The 17,149-nt window shown below is 44.9% G+C and overlaps 1 protein-coding gene across 3 annotated transcripts in view; it reads left to right on the forward strand.

The window, feature by feature from the left end:
* Window positions 1-13,289, forward strand: part of GOSR2 (golgi SNAP receptor complex member 2) — an 18,892-nt gene extending 5,603 nt beyond the window's left edge. The window contains exons 2-6 of one of the 3 annotated variants that reach the window (XM_011377098.2): window positions 1,948-2,012; window positions 3,466-3,574; window positions 4,408-4,540; window positions 6,977-7,117; window positions 10,153-10,456. In XM_011377098.2, the coding sequence (XP_011375400.1) occupies window positions 1,948-2,012; window positions 3,466-3,574; window positions 4,408-4,540; window positions 6,977-7,117; window positions 10,153-10,314 (610 nt within the window). In that variant the 3' untranslated portion in view covers window positions 10,315-10,456. Of the gene's footprint in view, window positions 1-1,947; window positions 2,013-3,465; window positions 3,575-4,407; window positions 4,541-6,976; window positions 7,118-10,152 lie in introns of all 3 variants that reach the window. The other 2 variants (XM_011377099.2, XM_023521543.1) reach the window with 2 other exon arrangements.
* Window positions 13,290-17,149: the final 3,860 nt, after the last annotated feature.

The following is a 17,149-nucleotide window of genomic DNA, read 5'->3' on the forward strand; positions in this document are numbered from 1 at the left end:
GAGGTATCTTTTTTCCATATGGATGACAAATTGGGCCATCAGCATTTAGTGTAGTCCATTGTTTTCCCACCAATTTATGTTGCTAAGTCCCCAATATGTCGGGCTGTTTCTGGCCTTTATTCTTTCCTCTTGAGTCAGGATTAGGATTTAGAGCTTGTCTATTGTTGTCTCTCCCTGCATGCTATCATATTGTTTTAATTCTTCTTTATAATAGTCTTAATGGCAGATAGGACAAGTCATCCCTTTTATACCTATTCAGAGTGTCTTGGCTGTTATTTGCCCCCACCCCCCTTTTTAATTATGTTCCTATTCCTGCCAATAATGCCACCAGTTTTCAGATTTGCTCTGTTAAGCTACCATTGAAAATTTACCTCACTGCCTATATCCAGGCCTTTAGTAAAGTCCTAATTCTCTTTTCTATCAGCGTTACCATCCATTCGTCTATAGCTGATCCAGATGTTGGCTCCTCAAGCTGCATTCCTACATCTGCCTCCATGTCTCCATGTCTAGAATTTTTGAACTTTTTGTACCGAAGTAGCAGTCTGGCCTCTCAGACTTTAACAATGATTTTTAGTTGCCTCTCAGGGCTACAGGTGTGACCCAGGAGCACTCTGGGAGTCATTTGAGGGGTGGCCTTGCTTCTGGTGCCATGGGTCATGTTTAGAGGCTACAGGGAAACCCTAGAAAAGACTAGAGGCAAGTTGAAACCAAATTTGGGCTCCTGGCTTGCGTCGGTACCTTAGGGCCACAGTGTGGTGCTTATGGCAGAAAGTGATTGTAGACCTTTCACTCAAGAGGTGGAGATGATATAAGAACTCAGCCGGCCCCTTCCATATGGCTCTAACATAGAGAAGCTGTAAGCACCAGGAGGCAGTTGTTGGGGGTAGCATAAGCAGAATTCCAAGGACTAATCCCAGGGGCCACAAGGAACGGTTCTGAGGGTGACCTTGGCCAAGCCCTGAGGAGCCTCCAGGGAATGCTCTAGGGGCCCGATGCCTGGGACCATGCCAGAGGTCCAGGGTACAATGTTACATTTCCATTGAGATGGCAGTTGCCTCATTTCCAGGGAAAGATGTTTACCTGGCAGGAGATTCCTATCTTTGAGGGCCTTCCTCCAGTGGTTTCCTCCAACTAATCGCCCATCCCCTTCTCCCCTTTGACCCTGACTTTCTTTCAGACAGGCCAGCCTGCTTATAATCCTCATGACATGCCTTACATACCTTTTTGCATATCATTTTCTTATCTTCCTTTGCCAAATCATGTCTCCCTTCAAAATGATGCTCAGAACTCCCTTCACCCACAAAACTTCCTCCGGCTTACTCTTCTCAACCCCAGCCCTTTTGTTCACTTGTCTTTCCTTGGCACCACTGTGCTTAGCTCCTCAGCTTTCTGTTTGTTTGCACTTGCTTATATATGTTACTGTTCTCTTAAATCTTCATGGGACTTTTCTTGTCTTTCTGGCCTGTCACTCCTAATTACGTTGTTTCTTAAGGACAAGGATTATATCTCTCTTGCCCTTTGACTCCCTGGTACAGACCAGTGTTCAGCATGTTGGGTCAAACAACAGAGAGTGGGATTGGCTGGGTCCAGATCAAGGTTTATCGCTTGCTATGTATCCTTGAACAAGTCACATAACCTTGCTGGACTTCAGTTATAAAATGAGAATGGTAATAGTACTTTCCTCATAGGGTTATTGACTTTGCAGAATGTTTCAGATGTAGTAAGCACTCATCATGTTGCCTGTCAGTATTATTATTATTATTAATGTTAAAATATTATAAACCATGCCAAAACATGTGGCCTAAAGTGCCACATAACACATTTTACAGTTAAGTGATGCTGTCAGTTTAAATCAGTTACATGTTGGCATCAGAAAATTTGTCTTTCCTGACTGAAGCACTGTTGATTACTCCTGTCGCACTAATTTCCTCCCTCTTCCTGTGATAGGCAGGTCCACGAGATCCAGTCTCACATGGGACGCCTGGAGACGGCAGACAAGCAGTCTGTGCACTGTGAGTAATTAACTATGGGGACCAGAGTCCTTTCTCTGATGACATGGTGCTAATGGGCTGGATTTCCTGGCTGCATTTCTGCCTCGGGGGCTTAATGATTCAGTGTGGAATGAGTCGTGTTGTTAAGGTGCAGAAAACCCTATGGCACAGTCACTGATTTCCCTGATTGTGCCTTTTGGAATCCCACCAGTCTCATCCCCCATTACCCCTCCACTCAACCTGACATGGCCCTGTGGGAGTGGAAGTTCTCCCCTCCATCTGTCTTAATCTAATTACCTCGTCCTTAGAGGAATTTGCTCCATAAAAAGTCAGAGATGTTTAACTGGAATTGGTCATTGCTTCTGAGCTGAGAACTGTGGCTTTTTAGGAGGATTATTCAGAAACGAATAGCAATATTAATTAGCTTAGTTCCCACACCACAATTTCTTTTGAGAAGAGTGCTGCGTTGTGTTTTTTTAGTTTCTTCTCTATTATAAGAAAAGGTCCTTTTTCTGAGTCGGTTGTGCACATACAACTGGTTACCCACACACTGCAGGAACTGTCTTCACCTCATTGCTTGGCTCTCACCAAGCCATTTTTTCTGTCTCCTTTCAAAGGCACCTCTTCTCTCGCTTCTGTGCCCCACCTTGCTCTAATCTGTATTTGTTGGCTAATCTAAGAAGGTGACATGGCTGGCTTTTCTTTATGGGGCAAGAAGCAATCTGGATGCCTTCTTTTGTGCACAGTTTAGTTTCTGTCCGTGGACTTTGTTTGCCTTCCCAACACTCGTTGTTACATGATTAGAAATGGAAAAGAGGTCATTTTGACTGTTTATGACAAAAGATAAGGAAAATGACTGTATTTATCATATCTTTACCTCTGCGGATTCTTTCCTGGGCCTTTCCTACTGATATTTGGTCTATTTTTGGCACTGTAACATCAGCCCACCCATTTTATGGAAAGCCTTAAGGGAGCTCTTCTCTGTGTTTCAATTACTAATCTTCCCCTTTGTGCTTTTTTTAAAACCACATTACTGTAGGGAATTGAATAGGCAGTCTTTTTATATTTATAATCCATACCTGAGAAGAATCTCAAAGGAAAAGAGACCTCATTCTGTATCAGAAAATACTTCATTTTGCTTAAAAATTTTATTTGGACACAAATGTTCATTTTATTTTCTAAAGGCAGGAGATCAAATTCTACAGATTTACACTCAGATTTTTAAAAAATTGGCATAGTTGTGGCATTAATAGTTATATATGTATACACATATATACATATTTGAAACAAAATTTACAGTCAATTAGTATAACTTGATTTTCCCCCCATTATTCATTAGTGTATGTATTTTTTTTCCTTTTGAAATACATATTTTTGAGTCTATTGGATATGGAAAAAAGGTGTTTGATTTATCATTCTAATTTAAGTTCACTATCTCTTTTCCAGCAATTATTCTTTTTTCTTTTTTGTGCAGTAGTAGAAAATGAAATCCAAGCAAGCATAGACCAGATATTCAGCCATCTAGAACGTCTGGAGATTTTGTCCAGCAAGGAGCCCCCTAACAAAAGACAGAATGCTAAACTGTGAGTGCTCTGACACCCCAGGCCCCAAGACAGGCCTTTCTCCCAGGGAAACTATAAAATAGTCTAAAAATCTATTTATACACTGAAAAACTGAGACTGTGCAAACATAAAGTCCCCATAAAGGGCACACTTTTATTTGAGTAAAACTCTCTCAAAGTAAAGTCTGTGAGGTTAGTGGCTCCGAAGTCTTCTGTCTCCTTACCTCATTGGTGTCATTTTGAAATTCTGCCTCCAGTACTGCTTTTCTGACCAGATCCATGGCCACTTTAAGCCTAAAGCTGCCAGGGGGTTACTCTGCCCCTTGATTCCCACTACATTCTTGGGTTGAAATGAATCTTACTCTTAATCACTTCAATCAGCCTGTTTGTAACGAAATACTGATCTAATGTTTGATACTCCCCCATGAAATTAAAATGAAACCACTCTCATCATCTTCACCCCAGCCCCTGCTCCCAAAAGTTTTATGAAACTTTGTTGATGCTTTATTCCAAAGATGCCCTTGGGCTTCTTCCAGGAGAGCTATAGAATCCATAGAAGGTCAGGAAGAGGTCATCAGACCTGCTTCCTGTCACCTGTTCCCTGTCATGCATCCAAAATCAGAGACCAGCAGGTATTTAAGTAAAGCTGCTGGAATCTCGTGTGCTGCAGCCCTACTTTAACCACAGGCTACTTATTTATTTTCAACATCATTGATCAAAATCAGATTATTGGGGGAGAGGGGGAATAGCATGGAGTGGTATAGGGAGAAGTAAGGAAATGTCTTCTTTCCTGGCCACCTCAAATTGTGCTGTCCTGGGTTCCTGGAATGTAATCTCTCTCTCTATCAATTCCAGTCGTGTTGACCAGTTAAAGTATGATGTCCAGCACCTGCAGAGTGCTCTCAGAAACTTCCAGCATCGGAGATACACAAGGGAACATCAGGAGAGACAGCGAGAGGAGCTTCTGTCTCGTCCCTTCACCACTAATGTAAGCCAGGCGCCTGTGGGGGGGTCTGCAGGTACTTGACAGCTCGTTAGAACTGGCTCAGGTCTCTGAGCTTCATCCTTTCAGTGGGTGTCTGAAGCAGACTGAGGAGGAGGAGACTAACTGACGTGGACTTTGTGCATTGCCACAGAGACTGTAGCTAGATGGGAACTCTCTTTTTCTGACACAGAAACCTGAAGAGGAAGCAGTTAACTTGAGGGAAGGGGCAGAGGTGAAAATTACCTGGTTCGACTGGTCAGATGCAGAGAGGTCGCAGTTGACATGTTGGAAAAGTTTTTTCCGATCAGATAGAGACAGATGATTAGAACTTAGACCATTTGTAGTGAGGGCAGCATTTCAAAGCTGCCTTGAGGCGATTGCCATTATGCTGTGTATGTGTGTGGTTCCAGTGTCAGATGCATTAAAATGTTTTTGTCCCTGGTCTGAGCAGTAATTTGAGGGAATTTGTTAACAAGTATTTTGTTTTCGATGGATTGCTTGATTTGAGCCTGTTTGAAAGTGGCCTGTAGGTTTGCATGTTTGGTTTTGTAGAACACCCTTGTCCCTGCCCTTCGGTCTCAATAGGATAGTTTTCTACGTACCAGCCTTTTAAGTGTCCTGCATAATATATTCCAGCAAGTAAGGTGGGTTTGGGGTTTTGTTTGCTTTCGTTTTTGTGTTTTGGTTTGTTTTTCTCTTTTATAGAGACATTATTTTCTAAAGACTTAGCTTTCTAAGTCTGCCATCAGAATTCAAATCAGTTTCCACTTTGCAGATATTTAACTCTTTTCTGTGTCCACACTTGCAGCAAATTTCCCCAAGTGTTTCAGAACACGTTCCCCATTGTTTCTCTAGAGTAAGCAGTCAGGTAACAATGATTAACAACAATTCAAAAGTGCGATGAAGACGTAGTAGTAGTATAGCGGTAAGCATAGCCAACTTTCAGAAGTATAATGAACTATACGACACACTAAAAGATGTTGTGTGGGCTTTTGATTTTTATGGCATTGGTTATTCAGGCCTTTTTTAGGCTAGAGATGATAGCTCAGAATTATTTTGTGTCTTAAACAGCCTGGTGTGATACTTTGCATACAGTGGGCCCTTAATAAAAATTGACTTGCCGAATGAACTTCATCATTATTCTGTGATCTGGAGCTATCATACATTTTTCTGAGAAATAATGGCCCATCATCTGTATCCTTTCAGGTGGAAAGGTAAGAAAGATTTGTATATAAAAGGCATTCAATAAATGCTTGCCAAATAAACAAAGAGAAATCTGACTGGCTCATTTAAACGCCAAAGTCTTTTGACTCAGTGAGCATTAGCTGTATGCAGAACAGTATTTAAGGTGCTGAGAATAAAGCATGTGAAAAATTCGGAAGGTATGATTCTTTCCTGTGAGAAACTCCTGTATTATCAAGGGGGATTGAAGATGTATGCATGAAAAATGAGTTTCAACTTGAGCAGCAAAGTAAAGGAGGTTTAACCTCTTTGTGATGATGAAAAGCGGTAAAAATGGCCTTGGTCGGCAGAAGAATTTGTGATCATCAGGAGGCGGGAAAGAGAACAGTATCACGGCTGGTCATGACTTGTTTCTGTGTACAGTCCACTTTCAGTGTAAAGTTAGAGCGTAGGATTGATTGGTCTTGGTGTTTCTCCTGACATGATGGGTAAGAGAGCAGGCTCTGTGCTCAGTACTGGGGTTCATGCCCTGCCGGACTTCTTACCAGCTCTGTGAGATCTTGAACTACTTATTCCACCTGTTTGGGCTTCGGTTTCTTCATCTCTAAAATGGGGATAATATAGTCATTGCCTCGTAAGATTAGAATGAGGATTAAATGAGCTTAGGGTAATCAGCATGCAAAGTGGAAAGTACTCGATCAGTATTAGTTTTTGTCTCCAGTCTTTTGTGTACATTTTTCTTGCCTGCTTAGGAGAATAGTCCATCTGAACACCATGAGGCCTTCAACAGAAAGCACAGTTTCTTCATATCCTTAGTCTCAGTCTAATTGGAGGGATAAGTTATAGTTTAAAAAGCTAAAGAACAAAAGCAAACGTTTAATATTTTATTAAGGGAAAACGAAGTAAAGGAACATTTGGAACAAGCTAGGTTAGTGAGTAGTCAGAGAAAGCCTTTTGGAGAAGCCTGGTGAGGTTTTAAAGGGATAGAATTTTTCCTAAGTGTGGGCAATGATACAGAGGCAGGAATTAAAACGTGTTGCGGAACTTGTCTGGAGAGTAATAGTCTGAGGAAAGTGAACAGAGGCCACCCCAGATCTTTGCTTTTCTTCTCTATTAGGTTCCTCCAATTCTTGCACCATTCCCTCTGGCTGTTCTTCTGGCTTGGCCTTGGTCAAAAGGCAGAGCAGTCAGACGCGGTGGGACCTCAGGAGCTGACCAGCGAGCAAAGTTAATCAAGTGCCTGCGTTTCTTTCACAGGACGCTGACACCGCCATTTCAATGGATGAATCACTGCAGTTTAACTCTTCCCTCCAGAACATTCACCACGGCATGGATGACCTCATTGGAGGCGGGCACAGTATTCTGCAGGGACTGAGGGCCCAGAGACTGACCTTGAAGGTGGGGGCCCTTCTGGGGGACAGGGAGAAAGCCTCTCGTTTTGGCCTCATCCAACAGTTCGGTACCTGTGTTTACGTTTTGATTACATATCCCCAAATGGTGACATTGTGTTGGTGAGACAGAGCCCTTGAGTTTGGGATCCTTCCTGTTGGTGTTGAGTTACTATGAGTCAAAAAGTAACGAGATTTCCTTTGCCACGAGGTATTTCTTGCACCTGCAGTGAATCATAATGTGACATCTTTTGGTATCCAGGTCTTCTTTCCATTCACTGAAGCTTTTCTGAAATTGACTGCTGCTCTGAGAGGAACCAATAATAGATGAAGAAACTCTTATAGAATCCACTGTCATAAGAAGGAAGACGTGGCTGTACTTTGGCACCTCACTCTCAGGTGTTCCCAAAGGGCCCCTGCTGTAAACTGCCTTATAACCTTTCTGTACAGCAGTAACCGAATCCCCAGGGCTGGGCTCCTAGGGCTGCACGGGTTGAAGAGCATCTGATAGCTTCTAGAGCACATGCTGCTGATCCCCAGAGACTCTTCATTCTTTGAGTCTAGGTATTGCTAGAAGCCCCGCCCCATTGGCTGAGACTCCAACCCCCTGGGAGTGGCTTACAGAAACATTACACAGACTCTGATGTCAGTTGTGATGTTTCAGCCTCAGCCCTTTTCCTGTATCAACCCTGATGGATAATGGGGTGTGGGCTGTGCCTATTATCAGGGTGTGGTTCCCTGTGAACGAAGCACTCCCAGCCACTGAGCTGTGAGAAACAGTCACTCGGAAGCATGAGCTTTATCTTAGTTTTTGTTGGACCACATTGGGCCTGTCAGCTCCGAGAGAGTTCAGTATATTTCTGCCACCTTTACCAGGGAGAAGGTCAGGAGAGCCACGAGTGACACTTACTTCCTCCGAACAGCTACAGTGCTTCAGATGGCCTGAAGTGTGGTCTCCGACTGCTTCACAGGCACCCCCCTTTCAGAACGGCCACCTGCAGTAATCTAAACTGATACATGCTGATTAATCCGCCCTTTCTGTAGAATACTGTTGGCCTCCTTCCCATATCTCAGAAAAACAGAAAAACCGTTTTAGGCCAGGACTCGCCATGTCACACTAACGTCGACCCATGGGGGTTAGAGCTTATTGTTAAAGCAAATGTGAGCTTCCTACTGAAGTCTCGTATCGCTGAGGAGTACAAGTAGCTTCTGCCCCTACACGGTCACCAGAAGTGAAATGCCGGTGAGCCTGGTGAGGCTCTTGGGGGCTGGGCTGTGAGGCTTCTGGTCCCATTTCCTCGTACTCCCCCAACCACTTGTCTGCCGTCACTTAATTCCCTCCACTTGACTCCCATCCCACCTCTGCCAGGAGAGTTTCTACTTTAGCCATTTGAAAGGAATGTGGGAGAGAGCATGAAGGAGCTGGGTCCCGATTTGAGGAAATTCGAGGTTGAAAATGAGAACAGTTTTTGAAATTTATGGCAATTTTAAGGTGATTTTAGAAGCTTGATGCTTGAACTTCAAACGGTGAGGAAATAATCTGTGCTTTTCAAGCTAAGCAGAATCTTTAGCGAGAGTCTAATATTTACCATTACTGTTGTGGAGAAAACACATGTCTGGTCTCTGGCAATGATCAAGTTTGACTTGAGAAATCTCTCTCCGGGAGGGTTTTTAGTCACTGGGCAGAATGTAGGTTCGAATCCCTGTCCATGGTGCCTCATGTCATTCTCGCTTCTCTTGCATCTTCTCAGTTGCTTGTTGATATGTTATTCATTTTAAAAATGGATGTGAGGCATTAAGTTAGGTGCCATCCAAATGCGGTTGGTGATGTGTTTAGATGTAACTTGGAGTCTACCCAGCATTTATTTATATTTGTCATTTCATAAGAAATTAAATGTGCTTAATAATGAATAGTAGGCAGAGAAGAAGGGCAGGCTGGGTGGTTTGGGCTGTTGGTTTAGAAATAAAAAGACCTTTTGTTTTCAGTGGTGGGTGGTGACACATAGGGGTTTTAGGTCGTTGTGTTGGTGTCTGTGTCAGTTGTGTTTCTGTCATTCCATCTTGGGCCACTTCAAACCCGCTCCTGATCATGGACACTGACCCACACATTGTACTCAGCAGACTCCCTGAGACTTCTCTCTAATCGAAGAGCTAGGGAGCAGAGACAAAGATTTTTGGTGTTAACCTTTTTTTAGTATAAAATATTCTAATGTAAAAAATTTTTTTGAGATATCATGCACTTACAGGGAGGTATGCAGATCTTATAGGTCATGGAACCTTGACAGATGTATACACGTTTGTAACTTACATTGCTATCACGACAGACCATTTTCATCACCCTGAACGATCCTTCATGCGTTTTCCCACCCAGTCAGCCTGCCTCTCCCCCCCAGGCAACCAGTGTACTGATTTATGTCACCGTAAGTTAGTTTTGTCTGTTATTGAATTTTATATAAATGTATTCATACTATTTTATGTGTGGCTTTTTCCCCTTGGAAATGTTTTGCAGGCTCATTCATACTGTTACATGTTGGTAATTCTTTTTATTGCCAAGCAGCACTCCCTTTGTCAGATATATCATGAAGTATTCATCCTTTGGTGATATACACCTGGATTGTTTCTAGTTTTTGGATATTCTGTGTTTTCTATTAGAAGCTTCATCATAGTTTCAGCTTTTATGTTTTATCCATCTCAACTTTATTTTTGTGTATAATATAAATCAAGGATCCTTTTTTGCACACGTACATATATATATCCGCACAAGACGTGTGTGTGTGATAACATGTAGGTGATATTTATTATTATAGCGAATTATTCTAGCACATTTGTGGAAAAGACTTTTCTTTCCCCCTTGTGATGCTCTAGTACCTTGATCAAAAGTTATCTACCCATATGAAAGGGATGTATTTCTGGTTGACACTGCTTTTTATATGCTTTGAGCATGACCAAGAAACTTGTCTGTTGGTAAAGCCCCATCTCATAATGACATTCACCGTGGCAGAACGAGTCGATCTATGTTTTCCTTTCTCCTCTTGTCTGCCCCAGGGGACTCAGAAGAAGATCCTTGACATCGCCAACATGCTGGGCTTGTCCAACACGGTGATGCGGCTCATCGAGAAGCGGGCTTTCCAGGACAAGTACTTAATGATTGGTGGGATGCTCCTCACCTGTGTGGTCATGTTCCTCGTGGTGCAGTACCTGACGTGAGCCAGCCAAGCCCAGCAGCTGATCAGCGATGTTCCCACAGCATGAGAGTGTGTGTGAGTGTGTGTGCGTGCAAGGTGGGGCCCAGAGGCCACCTTTTGAAATGTGTGTCCTTAACTGTGAAGACCACTGGGAAGTAATTGTGATTCATAACCTAGTGGGAGTTTCATACCTGCTCTGTTTCTTATGACATCTCAGATGTGAAACTAGTGCTACCAAGATTCACGGTGCTTAGGAAATGAAAGAAGTACCTGTTCTCTCTCTCACTCTCACTGGAGGAGGATGTGATAGAACAGTAAGGGATTATGAAGGAAGGGAAACAATGGCTTTGGTGGTCTTGTCCATATAAGTGATGCATGCCCCAACAAGGCGTTCACGGTGAGCCTTGCAGACAGGACTGTCTACACATTGTCCTCATTCGGCCTTTCTGGCTCCTAACGGGGAGGCTGGAACAGAAGCAGTGGAGGGGTGGGAAAGAGGTCTTCTTTTCTCGTGCCCCTTATAGTAGATCAAGTCACATGCTTTTGCTACTAGCCACCTCCCCCACTCCCAAAATGACATACAGATGACTGACTGCTAATTCTTGTCACCCTTCCCTGGAAGCAGCTACCTAGAGGAAAAAGAGACATTGACGCTGTTGCTGACACGATTTTCCATATTATACTGGTCTGGCATTTCTCCTTTCTAAAGTGAGACCACCGTTATTCTCTGGGCATGTTCAGTCTGAAGACTGAAGACCCTCGTCACTGATTCTTTTGGGTAGTTAATGGAATGGTTCACTTTTAAGGTTTCTAGATTGTAGCCTGGCACCCATGCCCAGACTTTGGTGGGCCTTTGCCCCTTAGACAGTTGCTGTGAGCATAGGTTAGTGGTTTGTCAAGTATAGTCTCATGTCTAGTTTTAGCATCTCTCTCTAGCTGTCTTCCTTTCCTTAAAATATTTTAACAACTGTCAGCCAAGTCCTGGCAGATGCTACCCTGAAACCATCCCTGGTGTCCTTGTGAGACTCTCTTTTCAGGGACCAGGACCTTTTCCTTCTCCGACGAACCCTGCATTAAGGCCGTACCACTACCTGGTGTATTGTGGAATTTATTGTAAAGCCAGTCTGCCTATTGTGATTAATTGCCAAAAGTACCAGAAAGACCTGGTTAGCATGATTTTTCATCTATCATAGGCCCAGCCAGTCCTAGGCTCAGTAGCCTTAAGTCAAGACATAAAATAGCACTCAAAATTTCCCAGAAAAAAAATGGAAACCGGGTCAGTATTAACCCCACCTTTTGGCCCACCTACTTCCCGTCTTTGTTTCTTGTTACTTGGACTATCTTCTGTCTTCTTGCCCTTTGCTCTGTGTTTTCTATTCCACCTTCCTTATTAACCTCCCACCTGTTTCATTCGCAGTATTGGTCTTTTCAGCCACATCTGTGGCTTTGATCCCCTTTTGGCGAACATTTCTCAATCACAGATTTTTAACATGAGTTTCCTGGGTACTGATTTCACACTTTTGGTTGGCTCTCCATGGCTCCTACCCTTCTGGGCTTAATTAACAGGGCCCTGGGTGTCCAAGGAAGAGGGAATCTATGACCCTTTCATAAAAAGATTGAGGGCGCTGCCAGAATGAAAGGGTGGAGAGAAGGGTTGAGGCATCCTCAGACCTACATCTAACTTTGGAGGAGGCACAGTTTGAAATTTCCCTCACACCCAGCACCCCTGCCCTCCTAGGGACACAGCATATAAAATGTTTTTTGTTGTTTTTTTTTTTAACTGCAGTCTATAAAATGGTTTTTTTAACTACATAGACCTGGCTATTCTATTTCCTGAACACCTGAATATCCTGCTGGACAGTGTACTTTGGAGGAAGGTGTATAAGGAGCAACTAAGCAATTTGGACTTGAACTCCAGAAGGCCAAAACTCCTCCCACCCCCTGCCCTCCGTGGGTTGATGTGACATCTATTTGTAGTGTACACTAACTAGTGTGTTTCCACACTTGCCTTTATAGTGATTGTTGGCCTTAATGAACCAGAAGGCCTTCCTTCATACTGCACCTTTAGAGCCATTCTCCCTACTTTGTAAATTGTGGGTAGTTTGTGGGTGTTTATCATCCTGGGCTAGGGAACAGTTTGTAGGTGTTTATCATCCTGGGCTAGGGACCAATGTGTCTGTGAGAAACATTCACTGGCCTGACAGTGTGCTTCTGTCTCCCTAGTCCCCAGCGTCTAGGGAAGGGTCCCAGGCCAGGGAATGAGCACCCCCTAGTGGAGCCAGGGTGGATTCTTAGGTTGAGCTGATGCAAGAATCTCCAGTAGACAGCCACTGCAAACTTGTACAGCCTTTTGGTACAGGTTTACCTATTGTGGTTTAAGACAGGTAGGTTTTCAAGGAACTTGGGAATATCCTCATTCTGTGGAATTTACTCCAGGGGTAACCACCTTAAGAAAAGCCAAACTCAAAGACCAAGTAAGTAGGAGAGTCTTGATTTTATAGAAGACTTCATTGCAGGATTTTTTCTAAGTCCTTTGCCCTGATGAATTTCAACGGGTTTGATTCGCATATTTAGACTTACCACCCATTGTTTTTGAAACATCAGTTGAATAAAGTTGAGATTTATTTTATTTAGAAAATCATATTTTGTAAAGGAATTTGGCATTCATTGTTGTAACTAATGACCCCCTTTTCTTATGTTCCAGGCCAGACATTCTCAAACACTGCTCTGTGGCCCGGGGCTGGGCAGGCTGCCTCAGAAGCAGCTGGGAAACATTTTTTAAATTATAGATTCCTGGGGCCTATCCAGGCTTTCTGAATTAGAATATTCGTAAGTCTCTAAAGTAATTTTGATACGTGTATTTTAAAACCACTGTCTTTTAGACAGAAGGCTTTTGTCTTAAAGATGACAGCATTTGAAAATATATGCTGAGCTAGCTCAGCATATATGTGTAAAGGACAAAACTTATTAAGTCCACAATAAAGTCTTATTTACTTATATCCTATCTTATTTCAGAAAAGATTTGAAGAGACTTATAGGAACTAACTGAAATATAAAGAAGTGAAGACCAAGAACAGATCAAGAGTAAAATTTCAATACCAAGAAAAACGCAAATTCAGTCATGAAGCCCTACTGAAGTACACTGGGGAATCCCTAATTTGACTTTGAGCCCCAGCAGCCAAGGGAAAAAGAGAAGCGTGACCTGTTACTGTCTGAATGGGGGGTAGGGATGTCATATTTGCTCAGAGGAAAACCCAGACTTTTAATTCCGCTAGCTTGCCTCTGGCCCTTAACTGGAAGTCAGGCATGGTTATTTTCCTGGGTCACCCCTTTAATCTTCACAAACCCTCTGAGTTAGGTCCTATATTGTCCCCATTGTGCAGATGAGGAGGCTGGGCTTCAGTCACTCCCAAGGCCCTACGGGGAGTCCTGGAAGGGGCTGGCCCCAGTCTGTGTGGCTCATAACCCAAGCTCATAACCTGTGCTCCAACCTGCCTCCCATGCTCAGTGTGAGATGCAGGAGACCAAGGGAGCCTGCTGGGATCAGGTATAGGGCCATAAAGTATTTGTTGCACCTTAAGTGGCAAGTTCTCTGTCCTAAAATATTTTCCTAATTGTAAAGGGAGAGAGCTTGCGGGGCGGGGAGCTTCTGGGAATAGGAACTGTACTCAGGTCTTGCCACCAGGGGGCAAGATAACCCGATCTGCAGTTGATCTGCCCAGAACTCTGCTGTGTCTTAGGCCTGGTGGTGGAAGAGGAGGAAACAACCGCACATTTGGTTTGGTTCTTTTTAGGTCCAAAATTCTCTGCTCAGTAGCAGCTCTGAGTTGTGTTTGGAGCTCTCAGGGTATGGCCAAGATGGCCTCTCAAATTCCAGTTCGTTCTAACTTGCAGGACTCCCTTTCAGTACTTCCCTCAGCACAGGGGCGGATAGGCATGTTGCAGGTAAGCACGGAAAACATTTCTTAAAGTGTTCATTCCTTCTCCCCATTTTGTGTCCTTTCATTTTATATGGCACATGGGAGAGGAAGGAAATGACTGCCTCAGAAGCAGCTGGATGGGGAGATCTGGCAGGTCCTTAGCCCTGTGAGGTACAGTTGGTAACAGCTCCCCCCACCCCCACCCCGCGCACACACACGATAGGACCTCTGTGAGCAGGCCCTCACTTCATCCCTATGCCCCTCTAGCACTGGGTTCTCAACCTTGGCTCCACCTGGGCCTGGCAGGGAAGCCCTGCATCTCCCCGGTCCTTCAGTCCCCAGCTACCAGAGCTCTTGGCACTTGCCTGACACCATGTTAGCTGTTTCAGGACGGACGAGTTGGAAGCAGCCTCTGCCCTCTGCACCTGGCAGTGATCAGAAAGGCAGCAGCAAGAGCCCTGGGTCCGGGAAGCAGACACTTGGCTTCAAACCCCAGCCCAGCCTCATCTTTGCCCCCTTAAAATGGGGGTAACACCTGTCCCACATCCTTCCCCAGGGTGAGCAGGGGGTCCAAGACTGAGTATAGCAGACTCCAGAGGTCTAAAGCAAGGCGTCTCAGCCTTGGCCACATTGCAGTCACCTGAGGAACTTAAACAGTCCCCTGTTTGGGGTGGTTTTTCTTTAAATTCCCAAGACATTGTCCTGTGCTGCCCAGGTTGTGAACCGCTGCCCTGTGTCCTCCAGGCGTGCTGGGTTATTATTCCTGTTTAACTGGAAAGGCAAGAACTATTCATGTGTGACAACCAGAGGACAAAGTAACAAGCAGAATCTCCAAGATGGGGGCATCTTTTAGAGTGGTTGTGGCGGTGATGGTGCAGGATGATCGAAGGAAAGGAAGAGTTGGGGAAGAAGTTGAGGGGGGAATGGGGAGCAGGGGGAGGTTAGTAAGGTCTAATCAGACTTTAACTGCCAAGGGCAATGAAGGAGAGCTGCTGGGAGGGCCGTTGCCCCATCACCTGCTTGGCTCACAGCTTCCTTGCACCAGCTCAGCCCGTCCAAGAAATGGTTGCTGTTCAGAGACCCAAGAAGCCTGAAATGGAGCTGAATCCTTGGTGGGCGATAACTCATCAGAGGTGAACAGGATGGCGGTTTCACTCCTTCCCCTTTCCAGCCCAGGCAGTGGGCTCCACATCCTTTCACCCAAGACAGCTTGGGCAGAGCCCACCTCTTGACCCCACTCATTTCCTGGCAGCTGTCAGCATGCTCTGCGGAGTTTCTCATGGCCAGGGCCTGTGCAGGGACAGAGTCAAGGAGTCAGAAATATGGGACTTCTGTAGGAGGGGGAAATAATCACATTTGTCCCACAGACCTCTTCACTTTCTGAATGTGAAAAGATAAAACCCTGAGTGCTCCTGGATGCTGTCCAAGTTCTTGTTGCTGTATGCATGGGGCAGCCGTAAATTCAGTGTCCATGGTGATTTCCAGGAAACCATTTTCTCCCCTCCTTTTCCCTTGTGGCAGAGGGCAGCCTCTCTTACCACACACAGGTCAGGGTCCCTGGGAGACCCTCGGAAGACAGCCCCTAGAACAGAATTCTAGGACGGCTGCCTCCTTGGATGAGAAAACACCTTGGAATAAATTTTCTGAAGTCACCCATTTTGAGAGAACAGCACTTGATTAAAGATACAGAAACGTGGATATTCACTTAAGGAAAAAAATGGCTCAATGCCAGTAGTGTATTTTTTTAACATAAGTCAATTTAATAATTAGACAAGATGTCGTGGGACAATGATAGGTGCCAGGCCAGTGGGTAGATACCAGAGACCGCGTGGCAGCAGCAGAGAGCTTATCCAGTCGGGACAGGAGCGGCGATGGAGTGCTTCCTGGAAGAGGAAGGACCCAAGTCAGGTAGCGGATGGATTAGTGGGCCTGGAGGGTGGTACCGACATGTTCCTGAGGAAATTGGGGAGGGGCACTAGTTTGAAGGGGAGGAGTGTAAGGTCAGTTCTAGGCAGGGTTTGGGAGTGGCCTGTGGAGAGAGTGGGAAGCTGGAGCGGGGTGATGGAGGAAACCAGAAGGCCCTGGCGTGAGTGCAGGTGTTGGGATTGGGATCCCTGCTCGTGCCCCAGACTCTGGAGTTGTGATGTCCTGCTCAGGAAGGGGAAGTGGGACCGTTCCTCAGCCAGAGTCTGGTTTGAAACCTCCCCCTTGGTATACGTTTGCAGGAGAGAGGGTGTGCAGGGGCTCTGGGTAGCCAGTCTCAGGAGCACCCAGCAGCCTAGACTCCGCAGACCTGGTGAAACCACCAGATAGGCATGGCTGCAGGGGCTGGCATGGCCACGTGCTCTGAGATCCCCCACTGCTTATTTCTTGCTGTTGACATGCTGATGAGACCTAGTGGAAAAGCTCAGCTCTCCTGGGAGCACCCAACCCCCAAGGACCTTGGACATGATCTCCTGAGATGCAACAAAGCATGATGGGGGCGATAGGGTGATATTTGGGATGGGGATGGCTGACGTGGCTTAGAATTCTAACTTTACCATTCTTAGCAGGGTAACCGTGTACTCAGTCGCTTGTCTGCATATAGGAATAGTAATAGCTACCTCATGATGGTGGCACATACGCATGTACCTGAGATCTCACCAGTCAACAGAAGTGACTAAGGAGGCAAAAGAGTTTAAGTGATAGAAATCAAGCAGGCCTGTTGTGCAGCTCAGCTCTGCCCCTTATTAGTTGCGTGACCTTGAGCAAGTCACATCACCTCTCCAAGCCTCTGCTCTGTTACCTTCTAGAGGTAAATAATGCCCATCTCACAGGTGGCTGGGAGCCAGTGAATGCTGCAATGTATATAAAGTGCTTACCGCACAGCCTGGGACATAAAAAGATGGCAGCTGAAGTTTTGTCGTCGTCAATTAGCATTGCATCAGACCTGGGCCT

The sequence above is a fragment of the Pteropus vampyrus genome, unplaced genomic scaffold, assembly GCF_000151845.1.
Source record: "Pteropus vampyrus isolate Shadow unplaced genomic scaffold, Pvam_2.0 Scaffold306, whole genome shotgun sequence".
Classification (NCBI taxonomy): domain Eukaryota; kingdom Metazoa; phylum Chordata; class Mammalia; order Chiroptera; family Pteropodidae; genus Pteropus; species Pteropus vampyrus.